The sequence below is a fragment of the Lepus europaeus genome, chromosome 8 (assembly GCF_033115175.1).
Source record: "Lepus europaeus isolate LE1 chromosome 8, mLepTim1.pri, whole genome shotgun sequence".
Lineage (NCBI taxonomy): Eukaryota > Metazoa > Chordata > Mammalia > Lagomorpha > Leporidae > Lepus > Lepus europaeus.
Genome location: NC_084834.1, coordinates 89,444,955 through 89,458,145, shown reverse-complemented (window position 1 = coordinate 89,458,145; position 13,191 = coordinate 89,444,955). Strand labels below are relative to the sequence as shown.

The window sequence follows — 13,191 nt, the reverse complement described above, 5'->3', positions numbered from 1 at the left end:
GAGTTCTATGCAATCCCGTGATGTTTCCCAGAGATTCCCCTGGTTTATGGAGAGTTGCACTCTGCCTTACAGCCGTAGGCAGAAGCTGCAGCTTAAGCCCCAACTCCTTAACTGTTCACTGTGGTTAATGCCAAGAGATTACAATCCTGGAAAGGAGTGGAGGTAGGGCCTCAGGCCACCGTCAGGGGACTGCATCAGCGGACTATCTACAGAAGGGAAAAGTAGGAGGAACTCTGAATTTCTCCTTCCATGAAGTTATCTCTGGCATTTCCCATGCCTCTCTCCATCAGTGGGGCAGCAGGCTGTCTCAATGGGACAGACTCGCCCTGACCTGTCCAGGCTGACTATGTGTTCAGGTTTGAAGGTTGCTCAGTAGTGCAGTTTGAGTCAGCCCAAGGTGTCCAAGGACCCCATATCCTTATAGCAGAGTGATCTGGAGGCGTGGCCCAATTTTGCACAGGACAACACCTCATGGGTAGGCCTACCTGATGCGGACGGAGGGGACGCCCAAGCCTTTTAATGGACTATACTGGGCCACATGATGACATTATGTAGTCAACGACAGAGTACATAAACTGGGGGTGGGGGGGTGCTCAGACAATGACAGTGGAGCCGAAACATTCCTCACTGCTGATGTTATGGCTGCCAAAACGTAGCACCACACGTTCTCCTATGTTTGTGCAGATGCTGGTGTGAACACACCGACTGTACAGCCAGCTGTGCAAGAGGACAGCACACTCAGCTGCGGCCTGATGAAGATGAGAAACGACTCTCTTACTGGTGTATGTGTTTTCTACACTATGTTTTTCTTTGATTTTTTTTGGAGAGTCCTCCTTTGAAGCAGGCTGCTGGGTTCCCTCGGCAGCAGCCTCACACATCTTCTCTTGCATCCCAGGCTTGTCATGGTCCTAGGAGCGAAAGGCTAGACCACATACACTAGACTAGTCCCGGTGGGTAGGGGTAGCAGTCCTCACCATCGAGGCACAGGTGTAGGATGTACGGACATTCTGCGATGTGTGATTGCAATTACCTCTTCAAATCACTGCCAGGGGGAGGCAGTGTTGTGGCACAGTGGGTAAAGCTGCCACCTTCGATGCTGGCATCTCATTTGAGCACCAGTCAGAGTCCTGGCTGCTCCACTTACAATCCAGCTCCCTGCTAATGGCCTGGGAAAGCAGCGGAAGGTCCAAGTGTTTGTGCCCACCCATGTGGAAAATCTGGATGGAGTTCCTGGCTCCTGGCTTCAGTCTAGCCCAGTCCTGGCTGTTTACCACCATTTGGGGAGTGAATCAAATGTGAAAGAAACCCCCCTCCCCCACCTCTAACTCTGCCTGTCAAATAAATAAACTAAATCTTTAAAAACTAACTAAATACATAAATAAATAAAGCAGCACTCTGGCTGCTGCGTGGAGAATGTCAGGGCGAGGGAAGGCAAGAGTAGAAGCAAGGGCCAGTTGGGAGGCTACTGTGGAACTCCAGGGCAGACACGTGTGGACAAGGCAGACGGAGGGCACAACAAGTCCCAGCTTAGTTTTCTGTTAAAAAAAAAAAAATCAGGAACCACAGACAAGACTGTCAGGGATGACAAACTTCTCCACTCTCTTGGGGTCTTCATTAGGCAAAAACATACTGCCCTTAATTTTTCTTAAATGCTACTTTAAGGAAGGAAAAACTTCCTCTCCTCTCCCGTCTAGGTTTTCCGGGGGGGGGGGGGGGGGGGGGAGGCTGGCAATTACACTGACAACAGATTAACAACAGAAAAAAAGTGTACGTACATGTGAGAGTTTTACAAAGTGAGGAGACTCTAGAAAGTGTCCAGATGGCTGAGAACTATCTACCATCCTGGACTAAGAGAAAAAGGGCGGGGCTTCCAGTGGCAAGTTACAGTAAGGGAAGGGGAGGAAAGGAATTGCTAAGCAAAGGTTGTCTTGTTATACAGCTAAGTCTCTGGTGACCATGGAAGTGGAAAACTCCTTTACAAATATGAGAATCTTACATCTGCTGCTTCAACAGAAAGAGCCAGGAGCCAAGAACATCATCTGGGTCTCCCACGTGGGTGGCATGGTTCCCAGCACTTGGGCCATCTTCCTCTGCTTCCCAGGCTCATTAGCAGGGAGCTGGATCAGAAGTTGAGCAGCTGCTGCTGTGGGAAGCCTGCTAGGCAAGCAGTAGCTTCACCTGCCACGCCAGGCCCTAGGTGCCAATTTCCTTTACAAAAGGGCACATGTATCCTCTACAGGTGTTAGAGGAAGGTGAAGAACTTTCAAAGAGTCCACAAGCTCTCAGTCGCCTTATTCTCAAAATAATCCAAAGAGGCCTACTTGGAGACGGCATTTTCCCGGTGCCCCTCACCATAGACCCACATCCAACAGACTCCCCCCCACCCCCCCCCACCCCCCAGCGAGCTGCTTCTGGAGCAGCTTCAGTGGGCTCACTCCTCCCAGACACAGTTTAACACTTCCATCTCTTGCAGCTCCAGGGAATGCCAGACTCCCTGGAGACCTTTATCCTCAGCCTCCCACCCGGCCCCTCCCATCGACCTCGGTCCTCAGATGACCTTGCCCCAGCCACTGACACAAGTCAAGCACTCTCCCCACTCCCTCCCATCTTCCCAGCTCTCTCCAGTCAGAAGAGACTCTCTTCCTGGGAGGTAGCTCTGGACACACCAAAGACCCACAGAGCAGATGGCCAAGATGGGCTGGCGTCCACAGCAGGGTGAGCCGCAGTCCACAGCCTGGAGACGCCCACAGCGGTGAGCAGCTGAGCAGCAGCTAGGATGAGCCTAAGGCACCTGTAGCTCCCGGATGTGCCTAAAAAAGAACTCAGTTGCATAAATGCCCTGAGTAGGAGCCAGCGGCCAGGGAAGACTGACTCTGTCTTGCATGGGGTCACAAAACTGTCCTGGAGACCCACTCCTCCTTCCAGCTCTCCTCTATCAAGGTAACACACAAGCCAAGCCCCAAAGGCGGTGCCCCTTTGAGTCCATTTTCCTTCCTTTAACTGTGACTAAGTCTGTCTCCTCTTGCTGACCTGTTTCATCAGTTTCATTCACAGGCCCACAAACCATAAAAACCTCACGAGGTAGAGGCAGCTTTTTTTCTCCCTACACCACAGACAAAGAAGTTCAAGGACTGAGCTGTGAGGCTCCATTTAAAATCACCGGCATCAGCAGGTACCAGCAAATGGTGGGGAACTTGACAAAGTGAGAGCAAGCGATTTCCTTCATTCCCACAAATTATAAAACGCTTGACTTAAAGAAAATGATCCGGTACCCAGTGAGCAAGCAGCCCCTAACAGGGCCCAAAGGAGTGATTCTCTTTATGTACTGAGGATCCAGCGGGAAAGGACCCCAAGCTATTTCTACTCCCTTCAGAAGTAGGACACGTGGGGTTACCACCCACCTTTGAATTGTAGGTAATGTAAGAAATTGAACTTTTACCATTATTTAATTTCACTTTAGTTTAAATCACCTCAAGAGACTGGCATGGCTACCACATAGCACAGTACTTGTCTAGGCTATTTACTCTTAAGCTACAGTGCTTCTTGCTGAGCTACTTGTAAATAAAGTGATCTCATAGTGCCATAAAAGATACACAGATCAGCTATTCTTGTATCAAAACAAATTTGTTTCTGCTTCCAAAAACAGCACAAAATTGTGGTAGCATTATGTTTCTTTTAAATATAGAAAAGTGTTGGCTGGTGCCACGGCTCACTAGGCTAATCTTCCGCGAGCGGTGCCGGCACCCCGGGTTCTAGTCCCACTTGGGACACCGGATTCTATCCCGGTTGCTCCTCTTCCAGTCCACCTCTCTGCTGTGGCCCAAGAAGGCAGTTGTGGATGGCCAAGTACTTGGGCCCTGCACCAGCATGGCAGACCAGGAGGAAGCACCTGGCTCCTGGCTTCAGTTTGGCGCAGCGTGCCGGCCGTAGCAGCCATTAGGGGAGTGAACCAACAGAAGGAAGACCTTTCTCTCTGTCTCTCTCTCTCACTGTCTAACTCTGCCTGTCAATATATATATATATATATATATATATATATATATATGTGCTTTAAAAAGTAAAATGGTGTATAGGATAAGAACAACAAATCCACAAAATGATTAAGTGTGGCAATAGTGGAGAAAGAAAATGCTGTTTCTTTGGAACTCTCTTCCAAACAAATGTTACTGAACCCGATTCCATTCCTCAAGGGGAAAAAACAATAGGTGTGTCCCAAAGAACTAAATCTGATCTCTGTCCCTAAACATATTTCATATTTTTAAACCAAAATACTGTTGACCAAAATATAGCAGTCATTCCTGGAATCTCACAGCATTTTGTTCACAATTCCACATAGCACTGGGAAGCCAAGGAAAGAAAAACAGTGATGATTTACCTGCCAGGGTTTTCCTATAAAAGTCCCAAAGGTCTCCAGCAATGTCTCCATCCTGAGATGACGCCTTTAACACCTTGTCTTCCTAGCCCCCTGAAGGCCCCCTCAGCACTTCCCACATTGCAGTAAGAGCCTGATTCTGAACCTTCTCCACTCTGCACTGTGCACCTCTAATTCCCATCATATTTGGATGCACAAGTCACAGGTGGAATTTGCCTACAGACAGTGAACTCCTGTGAAAGCAGGGAGGCCCATGGCTGCTGTTAAACCTTCAGACCTCCTCAGACCCCACGCTCCCTGTTGCAGAGTGGTTTAAAGGTAAGACACACACCAGCAAGATGAAGTCGCTAGCAGTCAAGGAGCAGATCCCTGGAGTCCCCAGAGAGCTGAGACTCTGGGAAGATTACTCAGCTGCACACTAAACATACAAAGAACAAGGGCAGGCATTTAGCCGAGTGGTTAGGACTCCCCCATCCCACACGAGCACCCGGCTCAGGCTCCTGCCTTCAGCTTCCGGCTAATGCAGATCCTAGAAGGCAATGGTGACATGATGCCTTGAGTAACTGGACCCCTGTCGTTCACATGGAGTTCCCAGCTCCTGGCTTCAGCCCTGGCCTACCCCAAGCACTTGGGGGCACTTAGGGAGTGGACCAGCCAACAGGAGCTCACTCCATCTATCTCTCTGCCTCTCAAATAAGCAAACAACAATTAATGGAAAAAAGTGAAAGAATACAAACACACACACATTAATGGAGGAGAGAGAGAGAGAGGGAGGGACTTAGCCTCAAATTTTCAAACGTAAGGATAAATCCTAAATTATGTCATCTAAGAACTCACTGTATATAGGAGTGCAATGAAGCTAATTCTCCCGCTTCAGGGCAGGACACGCAAGGTATGGCCTTCCCGACTTCACTCGCTACACTCTCATAGCCTCTGACTACTGAGAGATTAAGACCTGAGAGCCGCCAGCAGCAGGATGATGGAGAAGACAAGCAGCAGCTCTAGTGACGCAGGAGAAGCCCTGAAGAAGAGGTGATGGGCAACGCATGCAGTTCCTTGTACTGGACTTTAGCTCTCAGAGAGGCAGCAAGAAAACCAGGCTGGGGCAGGCATTGAGGTGCACCAGCTAAGCCACATCTCCCCGCACCTCCACTTCCGATCTGGCTCCCTGCTAATGGTCTGGGAAAGCAGCGGAAGATAGCCCAAGTAGTTGGGCGCCTACCTTCCACCTGGGAAACCCAGTTGGACACCCAGGCTCATGGCTTCCGCCTGGCCCAGCCCTGGCTGTGACAGGCATTTGGGGAGGGTACTGCACCTCTCTCTGCACTCCATACACCTCGCAGACACCCTGATTCTACCAACCACTGACAAGGGACTGGGTAAAGCCAGCAAGGGAGCTAAGGGAAATTCATGGCTCATTACCAAAAGAGAAAAAGTGTGTCTGGACAGTGCTACTCACCAGTCAGGGTAACCATTGTTTTAGGTCAAGTTAACAGCAAGGACTATTACAAAGCAGAGAACCTGACCCTCTGTAGGTACAGTCACTTTCAGACTTTTGAAAGTGTGTGCAGTAGCATCACCTCCACAATGGAGAAACAGACCATTTCCATCACCCAAAGAAAACCCGCTCTCCCCACCTCAGCCCCTGAGGGCCACTGAGCTCTTTCCTGCCCTTTGATTTCTCAGTGTACCTGAATGCTCTCCTAAAATACACAAAGCACACAAATAAATCTCCATGTGACTTTTCTCATTTTACATTCCCCCAAGATCTGCAAGAAATGTGTCCAACTTGTTTTCACCAGGGGTAGAAAAAAAAAACTTTCAGTCTGGAAAATAAATACCTAGTCAAATAGTAAATAAAACAATCTAGACCAAGTGTCATTTACAAGTGTGTTACAGCCCAAACTCTTAATCTTATCTGTAATTTAGCAGTTGTCTAGGAAAGCCTAAGGCCATCCATAAATCACTCCCTAAGTCCTCCTAGAATGGGTGGGACCTGAGTTCCTTCTGCCTTTGAACTTACCAGCCTGGTAACCTTGGGAGAAGGGCTTTGCTCATGTAACCTGGCAGGCATTTGGAGATACAGGAGCAACTAATACAACAGATCGATATCCCTGCCAGCGGGCAGCTCAGGGGGTGCCCTCCTAAGCAACGCCAGTTGGCTGTGACTGTTGAGACTGGAAAGCAGCAGAACAGGATGGGATCTGTATTTACAAGGACTGCTGACTTGGGTGAGGGTAGGGACAGAGCAGGAGCACCACTGTGATAAGCCAAGATGGGACATGGCCCCATGGCCCTGAACCCCCTTCCTCCGAGCTCCTTAAAAGACTTTAAAGCAGAGAGGGAGAGATCTTCCATTTACTGGCTCACTCCCCAAATGCCCACAACAACTAGGGCTGGTCCAAGCCAAAATCAAGACATCAGAATTCAATCAAGGTCTCCCATGCGTTGCAGGGACCCGGCTACCTGAGCTGCTGCCTTCCAGGGTGGCCACCTGTGGAAAGCTGGAATCAGGAACAGAGCAGGGACTCAAACCCAGGCACTCTGATGTGCGCGTCAGTCAGCAGCTTAACCACTAGGCCAAACACCTGCCCACTTTGAAGTCTTATTTCTCTCTGTAGGTTCTGCCCTAACCCAAACACCAGAACAAAACACTGAGAAACTATAAAAACAGAAACAGCCCAAGGAACCCCAGATACACACCTGAGGATGCCAGCGATACTCTCTTCTTAGCTGCCAAGAAGGTGGGGATGGCACTGAAGCCCCACAGGCAGGAAGCACCTTATTCCCACAGGGAGTCACAGCCAAAGAGGGTCAGTGAGGACCCCAGCAGGTTCATCTGGTTCCCAAAACATCCCCCATCCCACCTCTCCCCAACTCCTCAAACTGGGAAAAACACAGGGAAAAATAAATAACAATCCTTTAGCTTCAGGCCCAGGAAGCTGGGGGGGAGGGGGGCACACCTAATTTATATTTCAGAGGAGCTACCTGAAAAGCTCCTAGGCACTGAAACAAAAGGAGGAAGCTTAGGCCCAGGGTGAGAGTAGGCAGGTGCAGGCACAGGCCCTGGGCACTCCACCTTCCTTCCCACTTCTCCCTGGGCAAGGCTGACCCTGCCTCACTGGCACTGTGGGAAGATAAGCAGCACAGAGAGGGTGACTAGAGACATTTGGAATCCAGGGGTCCAAAGAAAAAAGAGGGAGGGGCAAAACTTAAACCAAGTCTGGTTAGAATTTACCTGAAGCAGGGGCCAGAATGCTATGGTGCCGGCATCCCATATGGCTGCTCTACTTCCCATCCAGCTCCCTGCTGATGACCTGGGAAAGCAGTAGAAGATAGCCCAAGTCCTTGGGCCCCTGCACCCACATGGGAGACCTGGAAGAAGCTCCTGGCTCCTGGCTTCAGATGAGCCCAGCTCCGGCCATTGTGGCTATTTGGGGACTGAACCAGTGGATGGAAGACCTCTCTCTCTCTCTCTCTATCTCTCCCTCTCCCTGTAACTCTGCCTCTCAAAAAAATAAATAAATCTTTGAACAATAAACAAACTTAGACTATTTTAAAAAGAAAACTTTACCTGAAGCTACAGAGCACTGGGTCTATAACCCCACTCTTCTTCCCCAAGTCTCTTCATGTCTAACACATTATCCATGACAAGAAGGACAATCCCTGTCCCCTTCCTGCTTTTAATTCAGTAATCACCTCGATCTGACAGTAATAACGATGAACAGAAAAGCAGGTGGACAAGCAGCACTTGGCTCTCAATGTCCTCACTCAGACCTGCCCTAAGAAACGCTCCCACATCCTGACCCGGGACACAAAGTGTAAGTGATGCAGCAGAGACATAAGCCTCCACCATTGCCCAAAAGACAGATAAACATTGCAATGTCTTCCTTGCCTTTGAATCTCAATCGGGTCTCACATCCTATTGCCTTCATACCCTACCCCCAACAGCCACCCCTCCTCCTGCGGCCCCCTCCCCCAATCCCCATCCCTAGCCCTCCTAAGATATAAAGACGCCTGGCCCCTGAGGGTCAGGGTCTTCTGTCATGTACATGTGGGCAGTTGGCCACCCATCCACCTCTGCGAATTTATTTTCTCTGAATAAATTCGGTCTGGCTGTAAATTCACACACTGCCTCCTCCCTATCCTGCGCCTCTTTTCCTAACAGTTTGGTGCTCCCTGTGAGGAGGGGAGTGAGGAATCAGCATCCTGCCCAGACCAGCTGCTCCTGCATTCTCTGGGTGAGAGCTGTGATCCCCCACCCTTCCTCCGAACTCTCTTCTCTCTTCTGAACTTCCACTTTCTACTGCCTCTGCTCACCCCGACCTTCTCTTTCCTACAATCTCGTTTTTCTCTGCTGACCGAGCGGCCCTGAGAGACGCCTCTCCGGAACGCATCCTCACTCCCGTTTGCACTTCTGGGTTCCCAAGGAATACACAGCCAGAGCCCTTGGCCGGATCTCACTCTTGACCCATCAGACTGGTAAGGGAGGCCTTTGTCACCTCTAGCAAGCTGGGGTGACGCTCAGGACTGGTTCATTCCCTCCCCTCCCCATAGGGCCTGGGCTGTTCAGTTGGTTTCCCTGGCTTAGGGCACTTGGATGCTGGTCTAAGCTCGGGATTTCTCACTCTGTCCTCTTAGGAGGACTCAGAACTTCCGGTTGGGATAATCCTTTCCTGGAGGACCCCTGTGAGAAGGACCCTCTTCCCTCAGGCCATATTTTCCCTAATCCATGGATTCCAAAATTTCTAGCATTTCACTCTACTCCCCTTGGTCCTGCCTCTTAAAAAGCTTGAGCAAGCTAGGCCTAACGGGAAAGAAAGATAAAATGGCGAGCTGAGTAAAGCTCTTCTTGATGCTGCCTAGCTGCCAACAAAAGCCACTAAAACAATGCCTACCCGAAGCTAACAAGGCTGACCTGACAGCTAAAGCTGTGGCTCCTGGGGAACCAATCTCATCTTCTCTCTTGAACTTCACTCCTGCATACTCAGAAATCCCTCAGTTCCAATAACAAGGGGCATCTAGAAAGGACTCCTGTGGCTTCTAGATGAAAAACTAATACTCCCTTCTTTCCAAGCTTTCTAAAGAACCTCCATTCTCTGTATCACTCAAACTCTCTTCACCTCCTGAGATCACACACACACCTAATTCCCACCATAAGACAAATTCTGCATAACGTATCCCAGACATTTAGCATCTGTCAAACCGCTAACTCCATCTCTAATATCTGGCCACCCCCAGTCCCCACTCACCAGGCCTGAGGATCACTCCTGGGAGAGGACTGGCAGGGGATCCCAGTGGAATTTGGGGTGTCAAATACTTGCTACCGCTTCGAGGAGGCGGGGGTGCTGCTGCTGCGGCCCAGGGGCCCCCGGCCGGCCGGCGCCCGCGGCGGGGCGGCTCCGGAGCAGCCGGGCCGCGCCCTCGAGCCGCCGCCGGGCCTGGCCGACTGGCGCGCCAGCGTCCGCCGCGACGCGCGCGACTTCCTGCGGCTGTGCGCGCACCTGGACTGCACGCCCGACATCTGGGCGCTGTACGACTGGAGCGTGTGGCTCACGCCGTTCTTCAGCCAGGGCCACGGCCACAACCGCAGCCGCCGTTTTGACACGGCCTTCTACCTGTGCTGCCTGCGCGAGCCGCCGCTCGTCTGCCCCGACTCGGCGGAGGTGGTGGGATCCCAGTGGTCCTCGCCTTCAGAGGCAACCAGAAGTTTAATCTCAAAGGAGATTTGGCTGCCTCCACCACAGTTCTACGAAATCAGAAGACTTGAGAACTTTGCCTCCCTGTCTGACTTGCACATCTTTTGTTTGGACCGGGCATTGGAAGGAGTGGAAAGATGGCTGCCCATCAGCTTGTTAACTGCTGATGGGGTGGTCCAGCTTTTACCTGGGGATGAGCTATACTTGAAAGATTCAGACTTTTTAGAAAAAGTTTTGTCTACTGAAAAAAGTATAGAAGAAGTCATGAGGGAAGGCAAGAAATTTCACCGAATAGTGATCCACAGCCGCCATCAGTATAGCCTTCACGTGACCATTCAGCCGCACTACAAGCACATCTATCCCAAGAACTACGTGGCGAGTAAGAGCCACTTGTAGGGCGCCGCTCGTTGGCACGCTGGCCTGCTCGAGGTGGTGCTAATAACAATGAGAGTTGAATAAACTTACTTGAAATGTAAGAAACCTGTAAAAGTTCTGATGCAGTGATTCTTAGCTCTCTTGCTTATTTTTTTTTCTGTAAACCTTACAATATGGCACAAGTATAAAGTTTATAAAGTATTAATGATCTTGCTACCAAGAATTCCATGGGCGATTTCTCATCTCAGAAGTTTAAATAAGATGTTCGACTGCTGTTGTTCTGCTGGGCCACTGTATTTGCACTTTCTTTCCCAAGGTGCTTTACAGAGTAACCCACGAGTTCCTCACACTTGCTGCTGGGAATTAACTAAAAGGATGTGTGATTGGACGGTGAGCAGTTGACTGCGACAGCCTCCAAATGACGATGTCACTGTTTTCTTTCGCATTTTATCTTGTCGATTAACATGCAATAATACAGTTGTACAAGGAAATCTATTTTAGTTAGTATTTTAAAAAAATATGAAGCCATAACAAAAGCCATCACTGTTTTTACTCCAGAGTGGTAGTTAATGAATGCAGAGAAGTTAGAGAGATGTGGTATTTAATTAATGAGTTTTATTTTTGGTACATTTGATATAAGTATTTTTCACCTCCTTTTGGAGAGGAATGTTTACTGATTAAAGGTGAGAAATGATCATTCTTTTTCAAGATCTTGACTGTATCATACAATTGATTTCATTTTTCATGAAATGTCTCCATTCCCTACCAATAAAAGAAAGACATTGGTAAATACAAAAAAAAAAAAAAAAATACTTGCTACCTTTCGCAAAACTTTATCTTTGGGAAGGACAGGCCTCCCTCCTTCCTTTGGAATCTCCAACATTAACAAGAGAATAACAAGGGAGTTCCTCCTGAGCTCACAGCTTATTGTGAAAACAAGTTACCTGTCCCAGCCTTAGCAGGCCAGACTGGAGGGAAAATTGTAAATGAGATCTTTTGATGGTTTTTTTGTCCCTGGATGTCAATCTAATTGTCAAGTTTTTGTTTTTTTTTTTTCTACGAAATTGTTCTTAAAGCCAACTGCCACCAGCCCCCTTTGGGTTTTCCTCTCTTGGAAGCCCCTCTCCAAGCCGCTTTGGCTGGAAGTCCTTGATTCTAATAAATACTTTAAATCTCTTCGCTGTCCGCTTGGAAATTTTTCGTCCATGTGAGACAAAGAATCAAGGGAATTTGTTATCCCATAACAAATTCACCCATCTGCCACCAGTTAGGTGAACACGTTACCTTCTGGTGATGGTGGACACCTTCTGGGGCGGGTGGAAGCTTTCCCCACTACCAACAAAAGAGTTTCCACTATTATTATTAAATGATATTATCCCAAGATTTGGATTATCTGCTTCCATTCAGTTAGACAATGGGCCGGAGTTTACCTCTCAAATTACTCGAATCCCATCTGCCTCTCTTCATATCTCATGGCATTTTCACATTCCCTATCGTCCCTCCTCTTCAGGAAAAGAAGAACGGATGAATGGAATTTTCAAACAGGCTCTAACTACACTCTCCGCCCAGGTCCACTTAGACTGGGGAACACTGCTCCCTTCAGCTCTGGGAAGATTCAGACCCCTTCCCCGGAAGCCCTTAATGCGTAGCCTGTTTGAAATTCTCTATGGAAGCCTCTCCTTCATGTAACTTTCCTCCCCAACAGAAGCTATTCCTCCACCTCTCGCTTTCCCTCATCTCACCCAAATACACTCTCCCTTCCTGCTGCTGGCACTGTGGTGTAGTGAGTAAAGCCCCCACCTCTGATGCTGGCATCTCATATGGGCGCCGGGTTCTAGTCCCAGTTGCTCCTCTTCCAGTCCAGCTCTCTGCTGTGGCCCAGGAGGGCAGTGGAGGATGGCCCAAGTGCTTGTGAAATCGGACAAGATTTCACTTGGGCCCTGCACCTGCGTGGGAGATCAGGAGGAAGCACCTGGCTCCTGGCTTCGGATCGGCGCAGCAGCCATTTGGGGGGTGAACCAACAGAAGGAAGACCTTTCTCTCTCTCTCTCTCTCTCTCTCTCTCTCTCTCTCACTGTCTAACTCTATCTTTCAAAATAAAAAAAAATAAAAAATTAAAAAAGAGGTCATCAATTGGAAAAAAAAATAGAGCTTTCAAAAACTCCTCAATTCTACCAGTGTCATATCTTTCCCATGAGAGACTTATTCCAAACTGACAACCACCATCAAGTCCTCTGTCCTGTTTGACACTGAAGGTCATACCAGTCATTGCAGAGGTGCATTGGACAGGTCATATGCAAACCTCAAAGCCAACTCCGCTAGCACACCTCCTGCCCAGACCTGGGTTCCTGGAACCACTCCAAACAAAAGCAATTGGAAGGCCTTGGAGACACAGATTTTTCAGGTTGGGACATGGAAAATACACAACGTGCCTGGAGCTTTTTTTGATACCAGAAAGTATGGAACTGCTTTTTTTTTTTTTTAAGATTTATTTATTTGAAAGGCACAGTTATATAGAGAAAGACAGAAAAAGAGAGTTCTTCCATCTGCTGATTCACTCCCCAAATGATCACAACAGCCGGGGCTGCACTGATTGGGAGCCAGGAGGCAGGAGCCTCTTAAGGTCTCCCACATGGGAGAAGGGCCCAAGCACTTGGACCATCCTGTGCTGTTTTCCCCAGGCTCATTAACAGGGAGCTGGATAGGAAGTGGAGCAGCCAGGACTCAAACCAGCACTCATATGGA

At 49.0% G+C, this 13,191-nt stretch overlaps 2 protein-coding genes across 6 annotated transcripts in view; one reads left to right on the top strand and one right to left on the bottom strand.

The window, feature by feature from the left end:
* LOC133766076 (broad substrate specificity ATP-binding cassette transporter ABCG2) overlaps positions 1 to 13,191 on the bottom strand; it is a 129,890-nt gene that overhangs the window by 49,081 nt on the left and 67,618 nt on the right. The window lies entirely within an intron of this gene.
* LOC133765318 (acyl-coenzyme A diphosphatase NUDT19-like) lies at positions 995 to 11,226 on the top strand. The gene is made up of 3 exons (XM_062198914.1): positions 995 to 1,075; positions 4,679 to 4,690; positions 9,661 to 11,226. The coding sequence occupies exons 1-3, from the start codon at positions 995 to 997 to the stop codon at positions 10,465 to 10,467; spliced, it is 900 nt and encodes a 299-aa protein (XP_062054898.1). The 3' UTR covers positions 10,468 to 11,226.